General features: G+C 46.3%; 1 protein-coding gene across 2 annotated transcripts; it reads right to left on the bottom strand.

The window, feature by feature from the left end:
* Window positions 1–1,223: 1,223 nt before the first annotated feature.
* LOC105891169 (leucine-rich repeat-containing protein 4B-like) lies at window positions 1,224–20,758 on the bottom strand. 2 transcript variants are annotated; one of them, XM_031561175.2, is made up of 4 exons: window positions 20,262–20,758; window positions 18,973–19,145; window positions 18,040–18,577; window positions 1,224–6,991 (listed from the first exon to the last, which is right to left on the bottom strand). In XM_031561175.2, the coding sequence occupies exons 3-4, from the start codon at window positions 18,280–18,282 to the stop codon at window positions 5,114–5,116; spliced, it is 2,121 nt and encodes a 706-aa protein (XP_031417035.1). In that variant the 5' UTR covers window positions 18,283–18,577; window positions 18,973–19,145; window positions 20,262–20,758; the 3' UTR covers window positions 1,224–5,113. The 2 variants fall into 2 exon arrangements, with proteins under 2 accessions (XP_031417035.1, XP_012672777.1); XM_012817323.3 differs by lacking the exon at window positions 18,973–19,145 and having other exon boundaries at window positions 20,262–20,755.

Here is a 20,758-nt window from a genome sequence, read left to right as displayed (position 1 = left end):
GAGAGAGAGTGTGTCTGTGTGTGTGTGAGTGAGAGTGTGTGTGTGTGTGAGAGAGACAGAGAGAGAGAGTGTGTGTGTGTGTGAGAGGGAGAGACTGTGTCTGTCTGCGTGTATGAGTGAAAAATGGTCTCTGTGTGTGTGTGTGTGTGTGTGTGTGTGTGTGACAGACAGCGAGATCACCGCAGAGAAAGAAAAGAGACGGATGGGGAGAAAAAAGCGAGCCGTGTCGATGTAAGCCAAAGAGGCATGGAGAATCTCCATTCTGTTCGTATCGGTTACCATCTCTGTGATTCAGCATTAACGGAACGCTGCATGACTCGGCTCGGCCAATCAGGACACGGTACAGTAGAACATGCCACAATAACCAGATACCCCCTTGCCTGAAGTATTTTTAGCGTTAGTGGTCCTCCAAAAACACACACATCAGCAAATGCTCTTGCTGTTTCACAAAGCCCTTATCGCCAGAGCATCGCATCGGACACACTGATTAGGCTTGAGTAATGCTGGGCCTTTAACCGGCCGGCCAGAGCTGAGTTGGTGCGTGTGAACATTTATAACATCACATTAGGGGGAGTTCATCGGACACACACACACACACACACACATGGATAATCCAAGGGTAACCTACAATCCAAGTGTCACCTTCAGTATGCGGACATTTATAACATTGCATTAGCGGGCAAATTCATCACACACACACACACACACACACACACACACACACACACACACACACACACACACACACACACACACACACACACACACACACACACACACACACACACACACACACATACTCTTCTACACACTCATAGCCACACTTGAATAATCCAAGGGTGACCTACAGTATGTGAACATCTGTAACATCACATTAAATTAAAGCAAGTACATGACACACACATGCTGGTACACAGACGCGCACACACACGCAATACACAATTCAGATTCGGGAGCTGCTAAATCTTTAGTCCTGACACTCCTCTCGTTCCAATAGACTCCCGGAATAAAACCAGTGTATTATTTATACAAACTGCTTAGCAGTGGGAGTGTTGGCACAGTTCACATACTATTTAACACATGAAAGATTAACACTCGGCTGAGTTAAATGATGACATTTGCTGTAGTTGGGGGCTGTGGTAGCTAGGCCATGGTACTGAAGGAGATGTTGGCTCTTGGGGGGGGGGGGAGATGTCGGCAGAGATTTGACGCTTCATGTGAAATGTAAAAATTCTCTCTGTTTAATGTGCTGGCAATTCCATTGGACATGAGAACAGAACATTAATAACAGTTATAATAATATCAGTAAATATTACAATTAGCTACTATAAACTGCACTCTTTTTAATTTAAAACAAAGACAGACAAACACAAAGAATGAAGCATGTTAAATCATTTTTTTTTCTCTCGCTTTGCTTTGCATGTTCCATTGCAGGTCCACCGAACAAACATGTCGCCGCCCGCCCCTCACCACTTCATACATCACGGCAACGCCATGAGTCGCCCCGGTAACAAGGTCCCACCCTTAGCAAGGTTAGCCTCCTCGCTAACCCGTTCCTTTCCGATGAGGTGTTCACTTTCACACAATGGTCATTTATAAACCCCCATAGAGCCTAGTTCCTTTTGCGTAAAACAAACCACCTGGACTGAAGCAGAGGAGCAGGTAATGAAAGGGTCATGGCGGGAGGTTAGGGGCACAGGGGTCAGAGTTAGCAACATGGGTTTGCGAGTCAAAGGTCAAAGGTTAATAAGGTTAGGGGTTCATGAGGTTAGGGTTCAGGATGAAAGAAGCAGTTAGGTTAGGATGGGTATAACAGACTTGAGCCATGGCAGGCAAAAGCCGATTTTTCCCTGAATTCTGTAATGCACTCAACAGATGACTGCCACTGTTCTGTTATTAGCTAGTGTAGCAGGCAAGATGGAATGACTTTTGGCGTGAGAATGATTCTATTCTGGACCTCTGTCCCAAGCGCCTGGTTGACATTTCACTCCTGAAAACACACACACACACACACTCTGGGTGACTTGTCTTCTGTCACTTGCTTCAATTAGCGTGTTCCTGTAGCTCAACTAAAGGAGTAACCAGCATACTAAGATGCTAGCAACTGAAAGATGATGGCTTTCATGCCAAAGGGCACAGAGGCCGATGAAAATGTGTCCTGTTTGAGTGAGTCACTGAGCACTAAAGGGTGTGCTAAGTGAATACTGTATGTGCAACTGTAGAGTAGTATACAGAGATGAGGGGCCTTCAGTCAACAACTCAACCTTACAGGATCATTAGTTTGGTACCCGGTGAGCGCACACACTGTGCCATAATGTGTCCTGTACTGCAAGAGCACAGGAGTGCATACTGATAAGGATATACTGCACCGTGAGTCACTTTGGATAAAACCATCTGCTCAATGAATATACGTAAACAATGGAAGCAAGACGAGGGCCAGACCAGTCGTACTCCTGGTGACCCTACCCTCCTTTAGGGTCCTAGTCTGCAACGCAAACCCACCTGAATCATCTACAAGCCCTTCGAGAGAAACACCTGATTGGCAGGAGCCAGGAGCCAGGAGCGCTGCGCTTGGGCTTGCGACTAAAGACCCTGTCGTATGGTGGACCTCCAGCACCTGGACCTGGAGCTTCCAGGGCGGGCTCCCCCAGCGATGCTGCACACCTAGGAAGGAAGTGGAAGGTCACCCCTCGGGGGCGCACGTGTTCCGAGCATGTGACTGGCCGGGAGGAATTATAGAAGGTAATCCTCCATAACACCCGCCTCAATATAATGTCATCGCTTTTGCACTCTCCCGCCAGCAGTCAACCGCCTAAGCTCCGCTTAATCAAGGGTATGGCGGGGAGTGGCGGGGCTCGGCCGGCTCGCCGACTCCACTCCTGACGGAGTGAAACCCCTGTATGTCTCTGCCACGTCTTGATGGGATCTAATGTCGGCTCACAGGAGCTCACAGCTGTTCAAGGAAAAATGGCGGACAGTGGGGGGTCCCCCCCACCCCTTCCCTCCCCATTTCAGATGACTCTCGCTCGCTCTCCATCTGTTCTCCTGACGCTTCACATCACCCCAAACTCGCGATTGACTGGTGACTGGCGGACGCCGGACGTCACAAACTTGTGTGTTTGGCTGGCTGGGGAGGGAAGCTGTGCCTGAGAATGTACTGAGAATGTGTTTGTGAGAGAGAGTGTGTGTGTGTGTGTGTGTGTGTGTGTGTGCACAGTGCGTGACAAAGGACACACCAGAAGAAAGCTGAAGTGCATGACTCAGCTCCTCACTCCCCCCCTCCCTCACCCCTCTCTCTCCCTCCCTATCTGAGTAACACAACGCCAGGTTTAGCCGTTAGCCTTAGGAATAAAGCCTCTGTAAGCCCATCTCAGATAGCAGCCGACCATAGAACCAGGCCTGGCCCGACTTTGGCCTGGGCGCGGTGTGGCGCCGGCATCAGATTGGTTGCAGAGTCAGCTGCGTTCTGAGGAGGACAACATCACAGCAGGAGGGAGCTTACACAGGTCCAGCTTCGAGTGAACTCGGCCTCTCAGTCTTGGGATTTGCTCTCAGAGAGGAAGGATTTCATTTTTTTGTAACACTTCACGGTAGTCACAGCTGCTGTGAGCGATAGGTTTTTGAAAAGCTGATGCTGACTGCTTTACATCAGCTAGCTAAGCCATCAAGAACATAGATGCTCTGAGAAAAAATAAACAAGAAATGTCACTGTCTACGATCTACAGTTGGTATTAATCGATCAGGAATCTTTGAAAGGGATGGTCATCCTTGCTAGCCAATAATTTTGCCTGCACACCACACACTGAGGCTATGTCTTGGCAAAAACAAAAACGCTAACAAAACTGGCTAACACCACTCATAGGGCTTTAACTCTTCAGTCGTCATGAAGAATGGTTTGTTAATTGAAAGGTACTGTACTCCTTAAGACCCCCCTTTCTAGTCCTTGGTCACTTCCACCCGATTCGACTAATTTATTTATGTCCCTGGATGTAAGGTATGGGATGATTAGGAATGGCAGCCCAGGCTAAGCACGGATGGAATGACTAAGTATGTGGAGCTGACCTTTGATGAGTCATGCTAGAGGCCGGAGGTGACAGGTTAGGATTGGCTCAGACAGTTGAACAGACAACTAGGAGAGTTATGAGTTGGGGGTGGGGTGGGGGGTCTGTGAATAAAGATTAGGGTAAGGGCTAACTGTTAAGAGGGGGTAGTTATAGGGGTTTTTAAACACTGTCTGGTTTCAGTAGCCTCTGCAGAGTCCAGTCTTCTCAATCCCCCCACTTGCCCATTTACATACGTATAATAATGTGCATATTACAAATTTAAAAGAAAATAGATTTGTGTGTTTGATGATTTTTTTTTTTTCACAGTAGTTCCTTTTGTCCATCTCTCGGTTCTAGAGAGTTCCCATGGGCTCCTCTGCCATGTAAGCAGAACGCGGAGAGAGCAATGTGTTCTTCAAATGTTCTAAAACAGTTCTCTCCCAGAACTCCACGTAAATGAGTGCTGTGCGTGTCTCAACTGTGGCAAACGAACACTTCGGAGTTAAGCTACTTGGATAGACTATATCTTTTTGTTTCTTTTTTTTTGTTTGTTTTGTATTGTTTTCATTTTTGAATACGCAGATACAACTCGTAGAAACTGCAAAAAAGAACGTTGCTTTGGCACATATATACGCTGTGGCGGTGTGTCCGTATTCCTTTACAACAACAGAGGCGGCGAGAAGGACTGCTTATCTGTCACTCGTCTGTGAGATCCTCTCCCCTGCTGTCTGCTCTACATCACCCCCTCGCAAGTTAAGGCAATGTCTTAGCATAGCGTACCTCACTCAAACGTCAACCATGTTCCATGCTCCGTTAGATCTCATGTCTGCATGTCAGTGAGGTGGGTGTAAGTGTGTGTGCATGTGTGTGTGCTTGTGTGTGTGTGTGTGTGTGTGAGTGTGTGTGTGCGTGTGTGTGTGTGTGTGTTTGTGTGTGTGTGTGTGTGTGTGTGTGTGTGTGTGTATGTGCGTGGATTCATGTTCACGTCTCTGCACAGGCGTCTGTGTACATGTTGTTCCCTTTGTTTGTTCGTTTTAGTTTTTTTGTTCTCGTTCTCCTGTTTAAATCCTTTAGATCTGCGTCTCCTGCACGTTCTCCTTCGAGCTGTTCTTGAACAGTAGCGGCTCCATGTGCGAGTTCTGGGCCTTGAGTGAGGAGTGCAGGCCCATGTGGAGGGACAGGGTCGGGGGGCTGTGTTTGGACTCCAGACACTCCTGGCCCATCTTCCCCTGGGGGCTCAAGCTGGGGGGGCTGCTCTTGGAGCCCAGGCTAAGCCCCATCACGTTGTTGTTGAAGGTGTGGCTCTTGTAGTAGTGGTTGAGGTCGGCGCGGCCGATGTTGGGCAGCGTGACGATCTCGGGCTCGTGGCAGACACCGCCGCCGGCGGAGACGCAACCCGCCGTGTTGCGGTGCAGCGTGGAGCCGCCGGAGATGCCGCTGGCGTTGCCGCCGGTGAGCTCGTCCTCCACGTTGATGATCTCGATGGCGCGGGCGGGGCCGTGGTGCTTGTGCAGCTGGTGCTGCTTCCTCAGCTTGTAGAAGACTACCAGCATGACGGCCGCCATGAAGGTGATGGCCACGAAGCAGCCGATGATGATCTTGGTGGTCTTCATCACGTCTTCCAGCTTCGACAAGTTGGCCACGTCCGTGATGGACACGGTGAAGGCCTTTTCTGTCACCTTGTCTCGCGGTGAAAGTGGGGGCTGCGAGGGGCCATTGGGGGGCACTGTGCCATAGACTGTCCTCCCGTCCACGGAACCCGGCATAGTCCCGCCAGGAATAAGTGACTCATTGACGTACTGGCGCGCCGAGTCGTTCACCTCCAGCGTCTCCACGGTGACAGTGGTGAAGTAGGTGTAGATGCTGGTGGGGTCGGCCGCCGACGAGACATTGAGCAGCGCCGTCGCTGACGTGTTGCCGGCGGCGTTGGTCACCATGCAAGTGTACGGCCCGGCATCCTGCATGGTGACGTTGGTGAAATTGAGCGTGCCGTCGTGTAGCACGTTGATGCGCACCTTGTAGGCGCCATGCGTCATCAGCGTGCCGTTGGGGCTCAGCCAGTTGACCGACGTCATGGTGGTGCCCGTGCGGCACTTGAGCTCGGCCGCCATGCCCTCCGTCACATTCAGGTCGGTGGGCGGCTCCACAATGACGGGGGCGTAGCAGGTGAAGTGGCTCTGGTCCAGGTCGCCGATGTAGCGCCCCTTGAGGCGCGGAGGCGCGTGGCAGCGGGCGCAGCAGGTGGAGTTGTCGGGCAGCGCCTCCTTGAGCCACCAGCTGAGCCACAGGATGTCGCAGCTGCACTCCCACGGGTTGTGGTTGAGGTGCACGCGCACCAGACGCTGCAGCGGCGTGAACAGGTCGTGCGGCAGAGAGTGCAGGGAATTGTGGGACAGGTTGAGCTCCTCCAGGTTCTTGAGGTCGTCGAAGGCGTTGCGCTCGAGGATGGTCACGCGCGAGTGCATGAGCCACAGCTTGCGCAGCGCCGACAGGCCCTGGAACGACCCCGGCCGCAGCACGCCAAGCTGGTTTCCGGAAAGTTCCAGCTCCTCCAGCCTCACCAGCGCCGTCAGCTTGGGCACGTCCTTCAGCTCGCACATGCCCAGGTTGAGGAAGCGCAGGTTCTCCAGGCCGTCGAACGCCATGTCCGAGATGTAGACCAGCTTGCGCAGCTCGCCCAGGTCCAGGCGCCGCAGCGAGGGCACGCGGGCGAAGGCGTTGGAGTTGATCGTCTCGATGGGGTTGTTGCGCAGCCACAGCTCGCGCAGCTTGCTCAGGTACTCGAAAGCGCCAGACGGCACCACGGTGAGCCGGTTGTCGAAGAGCTCCAGGGTGGTGAGAGCCGGCAGCCCGTTGAAGGCGCCCACCTCGATCTGCTGGATGTGGTTCTTGGAGAGCTGCAGGATCTCCAGGTGTCGCAGGTGTCGGAAGGTGTCTGACTTAATTATCTGCAGAGAGAGAGAGAGAGAGAGATGGAAGAGAGAAAGAGAGTGATAGAGAGAGATACAGTAGGAAAGAGAGAGAGAATGACAGAGAAAGAGACAGTAGGAAAGAGGGACACAGGAGAGAAAGAGAGAGACAGAGAGCAGGAGAGAGTGATAGAGGGAGAGATAGACAGAGCAGTAGAGAGTGAGAGAGAGAGAGAGAGAAAGAGAGAGAGAGATGACAGATAAGGTACAGACAGAGAGGAGAGGATAAATAGGGTAAGAGGGTGAATTTCCATATGGATGCTTTCAATTCAGCAAGTGAATGAATATATTTTCATCCAGGTTTTATGTTTATTCTATCAGATTAAACCTAATGCTGGAAGCACTTCTCATTTCTGGTTCTGGCCCTAACAGACTTCAAACAGGGCACGGGGTAAAAACTGAAATATGCCAGCACAATGCCTAGAAATTAAGAGAAAATCAATTAGAAGAGAGATAGGAAAATTGGGTAAGTGGGTAGCTGAATGGCTGCAATCCATGGAAAACTGTAGATAATCGCTAAGTTTAAATTTCAGGGCAGATGCCCCCATCTTGAAAATGAGTTCTGGTTTCCCATTTTCAACTACAATAACTGCTGCAGCAGCACTTTGTCTTGTAAAACATTAATCTATTAAATTAGCTCAATGGTCAGCAACTTAGCAACCGTACTTAAGTTAGCTTGCTGGCAGGCAAGCTGATTTTTCTAAATTATAGCCAGTTGCCAGGGCAACTGGATAATCCATGATGCTCTTATATATTCCTACCACAATATGCTTTCCCCTACAACTGCTAGAAAGCAGGCAAGCAAGCAAACAAACAAATAAATTTAACAAATAAAGGCAAGCTTTAAAAACAAAACCCCTGTGAAAATCATAGGCTTATACTTTATTTCTAAATTCTACAATAGGCGGGCAAAAACTGTGAACTTCCTTTCGGAGTGTTCTCGGAACACTAACAAGTCACTTCATTCCACCTCTGCTCCGAGTCTGTGGTCCCTGCCTTCAATGTGGCCCTGAGCGCCCTAGTTTGCAATGCATCCTGGGACGAGTCTGAAGGAGGAGGACTGCAAACATTTGGTTCGAGGCAGAGCACAATGTTTTGCCTGTGGAAGATTTTGATTGGATGGAGACGACATTGGTTGTCATGTTTGTTTGTGTTCATGCAATCCCTTGCGCGAGTCTCTCTATCTATATAACTGGTACGGTAAACAGAGACACAAACAAATTAGTGAGAGAAAATAACTAATCAAGCTCTCCGAGACAACCCATACTGTCACCAAGCCATTTCAGACTAGAGTCTACATTAAAGGATACATTTGCTGTTGTTTTTTTCTCTTTTTTTTTTCCAAACCAATGTTTTTCCAATTACTAAGATTTTTGTTCTTTTTTGATTGTGCATCACAGAAGCCAATGGATGGCAGGAGAACTGAGAGAGATGAGAAACTTTGCTGCTATCTGCTTTTTCTGCTGTCCCTCTGTGGACTTATGCACAGTCCAACAGCGAACAGTCCAAATGGTGTTGTCTTCCAAATCATATCTGCTTTGTCCAAAAAAAATGGAAAACCCAAGAGGACAGATATGCAAACTGGTACAGCCAAACTGGTATAGAAGAAAGCGTTTGTGAAGTTAGGTTTGATTGTCACGGAGCACATACACAATGAAATCACACACACACACACACACACACACACACACACACGCATGCACGCACGCACGTGCCGTGTTTTCACACGTGCATGCGCTTTAACGTCTCTCAAGGGGAGACTCACTGGTATTTCTTAGAGGCTGAAAACACCGGCCCATCAGATTGTGTTTAAACCCAACTACATAATGTAGATGTGCGGTCAATACTAAAGCGATCATCAAAGTTGAGCTACGGGCAATATTAAAAGGAAGTGGGGAAAAAAACTCTTTTAAACAAGAGCTTGGGTTGAAAAATATTGAACCTATCAATTTAAACTCAGTATAAAATATGAGCTATCGACAAAAAAGCCAAACTGAAGTCAACATGAAACTGGTGGCACTAAAGTCCCATTTCAATTTCCACAGTGACGGAACCACACCTCTACCGTGACTGGTGGCAAAAAGGGGCTTTACGCTGTTGGTCCAATGGTGGCAAAAGTTGGTGACCCTGGCTTTTTGGCTCATAAGTTATTACAGTTGTTTACATGTGCCACTTCAGTGGATTTTTAGAACAGAATAGATTAATATGATTCAATAAATAATGAATCAATTCAATAATGTGGGGAAAATCAGCGACAAATCAGCAGCCCTCAGTTTGAAGCAACTTGTGAAAAATCAAAAGCCATATGAGCAAAGACTCCAGCATGATCGCCAACCGTGACCTTAATGGACCGATAACCCGCTAACTGATTGCTATTTGGGGGATTCGTATTCAAAATTGCTGTCCAGCAATTACTTTTTGTAGTAGACTCTCAGCTGAACACCTGGGCTCGTCAGTAAGCCACACCTGGCCTCCATTAGACTCATCCTGAGTGCTGCCCAGAAGACAAGTCTGGCAGAGGCTCCTGGCCCCTTTCCTCTTTCTCTGTGCCTTCTGGTGCCACTGCTTTAAGGGGATGCTTATCATATCTGCTTTTAATACCCCGCCTGGCCAAGGGACCTGGGTGCCAGATTAGCGGTTATTAAGCCAAATGGGGAGGGTCTGGCGGTTTTTCTTGAGTGTCTGACATTGATAGGGCGTGTTTGCCCTTCTGGCCGGTATCTTTTCTTTGTTTTTTTTTCCTTCTTTCAGCTGCCTGGTTTGCTTTTCAGATCTGTTGTGGTTGTTGTTGTTGTTGTTGTTGTTGTTTTTGTTGTTATTGTTGTTATTCGCTATTTTAATCTGTTCTCGCATCTTCTCACATCTCACAACAACCATGTGTGGATATTACCATCTTTTGCAAGAGAAAGACATTTACATGTAAAAATGGCCTAAGCCTTAAAGCCAAGGCTTACAGAAACATAGACTAATCATTTCCACTGCTGTATATAAGCAGTGTGTTGTTTAGTATACCACTCACTCTGACTTCAAACCAGCGCATCTAGTGCAGCATTGTTGCATCAGATGGCACCATTTCAGTGAATTCTCCAGTTCATCTGAAGGTTGCTTTTAATCTACACTGTAAATTACTAACAGGGGGACTGCATTGTGTTGTCCTCTCTATGTGTTCATGATATCACATCTGACTCAACATAACTTGCATTTGTATATCTAGAACCTAGAACCTAGAACCTCTTTAGTCTACAGGCTGTTTGGTCAACCAGCAGGAAGTCGACTTCTAGTTTATCCGGAGAAAAGGGAGCGCTAGGATGGAGTTTGATATTTTTTCTCCTTTTTTTGTCTCTTTTTGGTGAGCCATCTCTCAAAGTTTTCTTCTCTTCTCTAACCCCCTTCCCCCCACCGTGTCTCTGGTTAATTTTTCATGGGGGGGGGGGGGGATTTCCCTTGTGCTGCCAGGAGGGGGGGCCTGGGTACGCCTTTGGCCGCCCCTTCTAGGCTTTACTCGGGCACTGCCATCTGGAATTTCAGAGACTATCGAGACGGTGCTAACTTCTTTTAGACTTCCACCCCTCTATCAGTGGAGTAGATTGTATCCCAGTATCTACAGTTTTGTCTCCCAGTACTTGCAGTATCATAGCTGTTCCAATTAGATTCGATTTTTTTCTATAACTTCATACATAAGCACCGAAACAATCTTATGAAAAATAATCTAGTCTTCAGTTTAACGATTCTAAAGCGAGATTCTCACCTCAAATTGATACTGCTATGGGTAGCAGCTGTTAATGTCTTATCATCTAAGGATGTGTTGTTTCCAAATAATCAGAGTAATCCTCCAATTTAAGTTTTTTTTTTTTTACTTCACAGTGCAGTGTGCTTACTGTATAAACAAAGCATTAGTTTATTTGAAATCACTATTCAATCGATCCAGGGGTGTGGGATGGGGATTTAGTAGTGTTGAGCTTAATATCTACCCAGTGACTGCACAGGCAGTTCAAGGATCAGATTTTATGTTTTTCTACACGTTTTATTTCTAAGACTATATCAACACACTCAGGGGTTTGACTCTCAGGCACCTAGTGAATATGCTTTTCAGATGTAGCTCACTGCATTGTGAAACAACATCAATCTATTTCCATGGCCTCGTCCCTTAACACAAACTTGTGCCCCTAAAACTGATGTGTACCCTTTTGTGATGTTTTAGGCTGGACAATATAAAACTGATGTGTACACTTTTGTGATGTTTTAGTCTGGACAATATAAAACTGATGTATACCCTTTTGTGATGTTTTAGGGTAGACAATATACCAAGAAAAAATGTAAATGCCACGTGGAACAAAGATTTTTCTGAGGTCTTCAAAATCTGAAAGATTTTACTGAGACCTTTTCAAATAGGTTAATGTTTTAGGCAATACATTATGGATTCTGTATGGCCTACACCACAGATGTACAAAATCTTCTGTACAGAATCTGAGAGAAATAAGCTTTTTATGAGCAGGGAGCAGTGGCGGCGCCAGAGATTTTTTGCTGCAGGTGCTATGGGGGTGCTCGGCGTTTTACCGAGGGTGCTATGAAATTAGGGTGATATCATACGTGTCACATGGTTCTCTACTACAACACCTCCCCACCATATCGTCATATCTGTTTACATGTTTGCTCTCTGAAGCGTCTTTGTGGTCCATGAAAAGCGCCATACAAATCGATCGTAGGTCTATTATTATTATCATTAGGCTGCTTCCGACAGACGCGCACATAGCCGTGTTCCTCTGCGACGGTCACTGACAAAATGCATGCAGCATCAGCATGTTATAGATTCCGCAATCCCAAATACTTCACTTACTTCATTGGGGGTTAAAGTTGGCGCCAGATGACCACCAGGTCACCACTACCATGTCTGACAAATTAAACTAAACATAAATAGTTCAATACATTCTAAACTAAAGGGGGCAAATTAGAATAGCAGATAGAATGAACTAAAACAGTCAAAGAGTCAGAAATGCTTTCAAAAAGTATATATTAGTTCAGGTCACAATCAATAAAAACATAGAAGCTTATGGATAACTGGCTAGCACAGACAGACTGCTCGTCCTAGGCTAGAATCTCTGATTTTTTAAGGCGGATCCCGAAAAATCCCAAAAAGAGACCGCATTCATTAATGTTACACATCTAACAAGACCGTTCCACCTTAAATCTTAAACGGTGTAAAGATGCAGGCCCCTTTTAAAAGTGAATGAAACAAACCAGTAGGCACTCAAAACCACAATAATCAGAGCTAGATCATTGTATCATTGTACAATACAACTCTTAAAGAACAGGCAAAAATGCAAACAAAACTATGCTGGAAAAGCAAAATCCGGGCAACCCAGCAGACCAGGTGTAGCATGGCTAGCACCCTCAGTAGAGGTGTAGGATTGATCTCTTTGACCACGACATTCCTCTTCTTCTAAATCAGATTCAGATACCCCTTGCATTTCTTCTTCTTCTTCAACGTCACATGATTCTTCTACTCGTAGAATTTTGGGTATCAAAAACCGATCCATTATTGTGAATTTGTTGATACTACCGCTTGACTTTGACAGTGCACTAGCTCTCTTTCTCCTTCAATCGTCAGGAAACGTCAACGTTCACGCATGCGACGTGTCTCTGTCGTGCTACGTGAACAATCTGTTCATTTCAATCTGTTATTATTTTCTTTTGTGATTGGAATATTATTATCACACAATAAATTAAATTAAGAACGCAGAATTAAAATAAATAACAATAATAAATAAACCATTATTTTCTTGGGGGTGCTATGGGGGTGCTATGGCTAATCCAGGGGGAGCTATAGCACCCCCTAGCCCCCCCCTGGCGCCGCCCCTGGCAGGGAGAAGATATGCTATCTTTTATTTCAGCTCATGAAACATGGGACCAGAACACAGGAAAAATCAATACTTTAAGGGTACTAGACGAATTATCTCAATACCATTCTGGAGATGCACTACACTCCTGTACTCCAAAACGACTGGTCTCCCATGACTTCCAATTCCAACATGGACTGGAATTACATGTATGCCAAGAATTTAATAAAATGTAATAAAATAAATAAACGGTGATCCTCTTTTACCCTACCCCTTACACTAAATAGGCAAATCCCTCTCCTACACACTTACTACGAACGAGGTCCATCAACCACACATAGAGGGCGTTCCTGAGCACCAGTGTTGAGGACTAGAAAAATGGACTAACCCTGCGGTTCTTGCACACTCACTAATTGGGGGTGTACACATGAGTGGAGGAAGGGTACGAGTGCGCGTAATGGGACAAGCCCCATTGATGCTGCTAATAAACCCTTATGAAGGGGGGGGGGGGAAATGAAACCCACATCTTGTTGTATTGCTCTGGGTAGCACCACTGCCAGCTGCCTCTCAAATCTACTTCTCTGCCTTTCTCCCTGTTCTCCCTGTTCTCTCTGTTCTCTGGTTTCTTGCCTGGTGGCTTTCGCTATGTAGATATTCCACTATTCCGGCTTTTGTTTCACCCATTTCCTTTCACGCATGCCGGCCTTTCGGACGCTATTCTGTCCCCTTTCTAAGGATTTTCTCCAGCTGGCTCCTTTTTTCTTTCTTTCTTTTCTTTCTTTCTTTCTTCTTTTCTTTCTAGCGCACGGGGCCCTTCTTCGAGCTCAGTTTTTATTCATCCCTCTCTTCGTTTATTTATTTATTTATTTTTGATGATGGCTCAGGAAATGGAGAGTTGTCTCCAAGAGACAGAGGCCTCGAGCGGCGGAGCGCACCATCTCTGCCCCCTGCACCACCCCCATCTCGCCCGTGACATGGTTAGCTCAGTTTTTTAGAAGAGAGCTGAAGGGTTTCGTTTGGTTGGTTTAAGTTAAACCGACACAACGAACCTGCACGTTGTCAAGAACAAACTGTTGACCAACGTATCACAGAGACAAATCTGCTTCATCGCCAGTTAAGTCACATGGCTCTACCTTGTAACTATGCACCTGTGATCGCACAGGCCTTATTTGGGGTTTGGTTGCCTGGTTACAAAAGACGATAGTTCAGCTGGCTCTTAGATTAAAATTAGGCATCTTATTGTCCACTATTCATTGCTGCAGTGCTTGTGTATCAGCACGCATATGAAACAATTCTGCAATTTAACATCCTTAAAGAACCAGAACTGTTCTGGAGGCCTTAAGGTCCATAATACCATTAGATCAACCGCATCCCGTCAATGTTAATTCTCAACGGGTAAATTGGTATTGACCAAACTCTAGTAATGAGTGACCCATAACAATGAGATTGTGTCTACCAGCCTTCCGTCAGGCCTGCCATCTTCTCACTGCTACCTCTCTGTTTCCTCATCCTCATCCAGTGTCAGTGCGAGGAGGAGTGATGACCAGCTCAGGCCCCCTGTGAAGCATGAGAAGCCGGTCGGCCACTTCCTCGAGAACCAGTCGCCAGGGAGTTGTCAAGGGAACACAGAGCCGAGATGCTGTGTGAATGACGCCTTGGCTCCTCTTGCAGCCCCCCCCCCCCCGCCCCAATCATCCTCCTTCCCCTTCTTCTGATGGATGAGTGTCACTGAGGCGCGGGGGGGGGAGGGGTGGGGCATTTCTCACCCCCCCGTATCTGCTCTTACTCAGAGTCGAAGCCAGCCATGCAGAGAGAGAACTAGATTTATGCAATGACTTCTGCAGTATGCTCTTTTAGGAGCAGCCAGACTGGCTGCTCTGTATGGAGGAACCAAGAAACTGCTTGTCCCGGTGGGGGGAGGGGGGAAGGGGGGGCTGTGTATATAGACATCTCTTCTAGAACCACATCAATACTTGTAAAATAATATGTAACGTAGGCTTTTTAAGTGACTGTGGGAGTGATAAACCATTCCCAGAACTAACACGTCCCCATCGAAAGAGCGGAATAGAGCATATTAGAGAAGTGTACAAGTGTACAGTAGGCTTTCGAGGGGCTAGATTCAGCTTCAAAGAGAGGCTGGCTTTTCTAAGCCCTATCTGCTGTTTCACTATTTACCACAAAACAAACAAGACATCAACAGAAGAGGCCTGCTTCTCAGTCGACACCTCTCTTTCTCAGGCTAAGCTAACACAAATGAAGTCATCTAAACTTGAACCCGTATCTCCAGAGGGATCATTCTTTCTGGTGCTCCAGTAAGAATATGCCACCTCAAACCATTGCATGTTCTGCATTCTGGAGCTCGAGTGGAACGCGAGGTGAATTCCAGTGATGTCGACGTTACTATGGAGATGGGATATTCTGGGTAGTACATTGTCACAAATACTCGAAGTGGTTCCATGTGCCAAGAAAAATATGATGTTCTATATGATGTTCACTGTGTGCAGTGTACTTCCCATTTCCATTTTGTTTTTGTTTAGTGTTGTTTTTTTGATGGTGTATTTTTGCCTCTCCCATGAGAAACCAGGCATTTGTAGATGCCCTTGCATCACAGAATTATATTTCTGGCACAGTTAGAGTGGAATACAAGAAAATGTCTCTGCAATCACTGACGTATATCTGAAACCTTCGGGTTTTTACTGTTCGTTTCTGAGGAAAAAAAAGTCTCCTTTAGCTCACCATTTTGTATCTATCGCAGTCTGAGTAATTCAGTGCAGGAAAGGGGAGACAACACACACACACACAGACATACATACAACACACACAGACATACATACAAGGGATTCAATAAGACACCGTGGACTGCAGTACAGTAAGTAGGAAACAGTACGTTTCCAGAGAAAAATATTGTGGATTTGTTAACATCTTTTTAAATTGTGTAAGGGTGGATTTTTTTTGTCAGTCTGATGGGGTCCTAAAATGACCAATAAACTCTGCCTTTAAAGAAGGGGCCTTCACTTTGATGTTGTGTGCAGACAAAAAAAAAATGAAATAACCTAATTAATACATTTCGTTTAGACTAGGAAGATGCACACACAGCATTCAATATGGCCATGAAAAATGTCACTGGAAAATATCTATGTGAACCATGAGCACATTTAAAAAAGAGCACAGGGCAGAGGTTGTAAAAAGTGAAACAGGGAGACCTGGCACCAATTGGAGGTACATGGCTCCTAGGTCCAGAACAGGCGTATTCATGCCATATCAGAGCCGTATTCGTTTCCAGAATCTACCTCTACTGGAAATGTGTCCACCACCCTTTCACTTAGCCTACTGAGTGGAGTGTGTATCACCATCCATTTGACTTACTGAGTAGGGTGTGTTTACATGTGGTAATAGTTATGAAGTTAATGCTACACCAGTGTCAAATGAAACAGATAAACATCTGCACCCTGTTTCCTTAAAGGTGCTATATGTAAAAAAAAAAAATACTTTAAAACGTTCAAAAGTTAACGAGAAATAGCAACAGAATATGAAGAAGTAACCACTTACAGATAAGATGAAAAACGCCTATGCACTATTTTGCCTAGATTTCTGTTGAAGTTAGGCTGTGTTGACATGTCATGTTTTTTTCTGATGGAAAAACACTGGTCAAACGCTGTTTCAGGCAGGGGAAAAACTGCTGTTCCAAAATGCTGTTGAGAGCATCTTTTGCTACAATAACAACTTATGCTAATGAAGAGTTAGGTCACAGGCTAGTTTTGCTAGTGATTGCCATAAACACTAACACTAACCAGAAACTCTCAGGACCCGTCGAGTTTTACTCCTTGAATGAATGTTGGCGATACAGTTTAACCGCCATGTCATGTTGTTCATTTTGCTCTGATTCGAATATAATACGTTTCTCCACCACTACCTTCTTCATTTTTACGTTGTTTGAGAAGACAGGTCTTGTGATTGATCAGCTTCAAGACGTAAGGTGTTTTTTACTAAGATGTTGAACCTTTTATCAACCGAGAAAAACACACTGAGCTGATGAAGAAACGCTGGCGACTGCGTTCTAAAGGAAGCTCAAGGCGTTTTTAAAAAAACGGTCTACTCAATAAGATTATAATATAAAACAGATGCTGACCACTTCAACAAAAAACATGTTAAGTGTGAACACAGCCTCAGCATGCTAACCAGCTAGAGCCACTCCATCCTCTTTCATAATACCCATTTGTGCCTCAAGAGGCGCTAGTGAGTCACTGTAGCGAAAACAGCAAAGCAAAGGAAGGCTACCATCACGTGCAAAGGCCCAAACTGTCAAGAGTGGTGTTTTAATTGCTAAAATCCCATCTAAGAGGTGTTTGTTAATTCATGGAGAAATGAAGTGCTCCATTTTTTAAATAGATAGCTTCAATCCATTTTCAGAGTGCCGGATTGAATTTCTGAACAGACCCAAGTAGGCATGGCTATCTGTAGGCTATGAAGTAGCTCAGTAGCAAGCCCATCAGTTAACACTAATGGTTAGACAGCTTCTGTAGCTCAAAAGGCTGAGTGCTTAAATTAATACCTACAGGGGTCTGTTTGCTTCGACTGAATTAATGTTACGTATAGATTTTTCTTTTTATTGATTTACAGCACTAATACATATTAAATGATGATGATAGAAACACTTATGGTAGCTATAGCTTTCTATAGCTATAGCTTTAAGTTTACTTCTGCAAAGGGACAGGAGGTAGAGGTGCACAAATGTAGTAGTACACTGCCCCTAATCTGCCTGGGGTGGGGAGTATGAAATAATTTAGCTTGCTCACAGACAGCTCGTCAGGCTTACATAGAGCCCCCTAAGTGGGATGGGGCCCTAATCACAGTAAATAAGATGCAGTTTACACCTTGGTCTCTGCCCCAGCAAAACTACTCTGATTAATTGAGGCATGTAAACAGAATTAATGGATACACATTGCACCTTTTTAAAGTGCACACCTGGTATCAGGTCGTTCTTGAAGGAAACTCGATTAATTCACTGATTCCAAGTAAACAGTTTAAGTAACAGTGGTAACACTGTGTATGTTGACACTTTGATCAAATTATTGACCTAACCTGGTTATTTGCCTGTCATCGGGTGTTGTGGTATTGGTGTGTTGTGTTTGCAAACACACACTCTGTGTGTTTGTAATGTGGTGATCTCTCCGGCCATGAAGTTGTTACCTTGATTGAGTTCTCCTGCAGGTTGAGGTATCGCGTGTTCTCCGAGATATTGTCAGGCACATCAGCCAATCCCCTCCTGGTACAGATTACTCGACTCGCCTGATTGGAGCAGCTGCATGGGGTGGGGCACGGAGGCGTGGCTGCTGTCAGCTGAGGTCCGCTGGGGTGTGGCCACAACAGAAGTTGGACCAACCAGAGGAGGGGGGTGGGATTTGACAAGCCGGTCACCATGGCAGCCCACATGGCAACAGGATCATGACCCCCCGCCCCTTTTCCCAGAGTGTTGATTGGTCCAAAAAAAAAAAACAACGCACCACAGCAGTATTACTGGAATCACTTCCTGACAAAGTCCATTCTATCCTTGTATCCGAATGTGTTCACTTCACCACACTTGAGAGTTGACGGAAAAGTCAAAAATCAGACACCGTCAGATATTTGGTTGATGTTGCAGCCGTGGTGTCTGACTGTCGGTGCTGTCAGTGCTGGCCTTTGATGGAGGCGGTGTCCTCATGCTGTTTCAGACTGCTGGATCCACCCCCTGAAAATGAGAAGACAAAAAAGAAAGAGAGAGAATATCATCAAAATCCATCCCTGCTATTACAGTGTCTTACATCATCCATCACAGTCCTGGGTATTGTGCATCACTAATGTTTTGGTCAAGTGGAGCCCATTCTGATCACAGTTGGTTTCGGGGTGCGAGCGGTTGCCTGTGACGGTGTGACGTCTCATGCATCATACTGTACATGTCAGTATAGAGTAGGCGGTTGGAAGCCCGCAGAGACAGAAAAGTCATGTATGGTTTCTATAATGTGTGTCATATGGTGACGCCTGTATTGGTCATTCAGTCAAAAATGACGTGTCTGTTGTTCGCTTTTTTGTGGGGGGGGGGGGGTTATGTTGCTGAGAGAAAAACAGAGCTAGTGTGTAACTAACGTTCGGGGTAAATTGTCCGTTTTCTTCGACTGATGTCAGTTCTTATCAGCTGTTCTCATCCTGTCGAGCGAACGAGCGAGCGAGCGTGCGTGCGCGTACAAATGCATATGAGACTTTAATCAGGCGCTGACCATGGCTGATTGTCCCCTGCTCAAACATGTGCAGAAGGTTATCTGTAAAGAAGAAAAAAATAGCTGTCAAGAATCATCGTACCAAATGGCACCCACTGACGTGTGTCATGGTGCAAAAAAACCTGTCACACCCGGCGCTTAGGGGTGTTACGTCTGTGTAGGTTGAGGGGGTCCGTCGGTGCGCGCTCATATATTCGGTTGTTTTCGGAACAAACACGCGCAATGACACAGGTGCAGTAGCGCGCTCCACGGTTGCTATGACAACGGGAAATTGATTCAGAGCCTCGGGATGGCGGCGCTGTCTGCACGCGCACACCGCGGCTCAGAGGTGAGGCCAGGGAGAGAAATCAAGAGGATGGACAAACACGCATTTCAACTTTATTGAACATCTCAAGAGAGAAGAGGGGAAAAAACGCAAGCCAAAACCAATGCAGTCAGCAAGCCTAATTGGCGACATCATCGTTGTCACAGTATTTACTGTCCATTATAATCAAGGTCTCTCGCCAGCAGAATGCAGAGGCCTCCGAACGGCGCACCTTTTCTAGGACGCGACTAACATTCGTAGATCAGGCCCCCAGCGCAATCACACACACACATGCGTACACACACGCGCGCACACACACACACACACACACACACAGCAAGGGGAGAGAGAAGGAGAGACTCGCAGACACACACATGCTGCAATGCAAAATGGCACGCGCCGACTGTGTCTCTATTTGTGACATCACGCCAGCGATCAAAGCGCATCAGTGTCTGATCAAAATCGGATGGGTGGTTTTCAGATAAAATGAAATAATAAAAATAAAAACAGACGACACATCTGCCACATAGAATGTCTCCATTTGCGCAGAGGCGAGGGGCCATGTTTTGATAAGACCCTGTATAATTTAATAACCTTCGTTATCGGCTTACAACATGTTGAGGAATACAGCGTTTAGCGATTTACCGAATGCAGATTCCCTCTCGGCGTTCAGCGCATTATTAAGATTCCCACGGATCTTGCCGCGTCTCGACCCTAAACCATCAACCCCCTTCTACCGCAGCTTCATACAGATATCATATAGCCCATCAGAATCACAGTCAAATCACGCATTAATCGGAGATTACGGTAGAGTGAACATATGTAGCAATACGGTTATAATTCAACCATCTCACCTTCAGTCTCTGAGTAAGCGATGCTGATGTTTAGTAGATGTATCCTCTCCTGTCGTTTATTCTCCTCCGTATTTTCCCCTCAACCTCTCCTTTCTCCCACTCTCACTCTCCCTCCTTTAAATTGATCCCGTCTCTCCCACGGCTCTGCGCGTGGCTTTCGCTCGCTGTCCTCCGTTTATCTGGCACCGTGGCATTCTGAGGCGCGCGTATTGCTCAGCTACATCCACAGTGGAACGTGGACACTCTACGTAGGTCGCTAAAATGTTTCGAAATCGTTGTCAGCTCCTACTTGGATAGAGAGAAGACCAAAACAGATCTTTAAAGCGTTGAGAGCCGATTCCCATCCGCGAAAACGCTCGCGCTGAGTAGCAATCGCGACGTTGTCAGCGGAGGTAGAGAGAGAGTGTGCGCTGCAGCGCGAGCAGGGGCTTACGCAAAATCCGCAACTCCACTCGTGAATAGCACTAGCAACGCGCAGAGCCGGGGGGATGGAGCGC

The sequence above is a fragment of the Clupea harengus genome, chromosome 23 (assembly GCF_900700415.2).
Source record: "Clupea harengus chromosome 23, Ch_v2.0.2, whole genome shotgun sequence".
Taxonomy (NCBI): Eukaryota; Metazoa; Chordata; class Actinopteri; order Clupeiformes; family Clupeidae; genus Clupea; species Clupea harengus.
This window is presented reverse-complemented; position numbering and strand designations above follow the sequence as displayed.

Coding starts and splice junctions, on each gene's coding strand:
- LOC105891169 (XM_031561175.2), bottom strand. CDS start 18,282: ATGTGGGCTGCCATGGTGACCGGCTTGTCAAATCCCACCCCCCTCCTC. Junction 6,992..18,039: donor TGCAGGAGAACTCAATCAAG/GTAACAACTTCA, acceptor CTCTCTCTGCAG/ATAATTAAGTCAGACACCTT.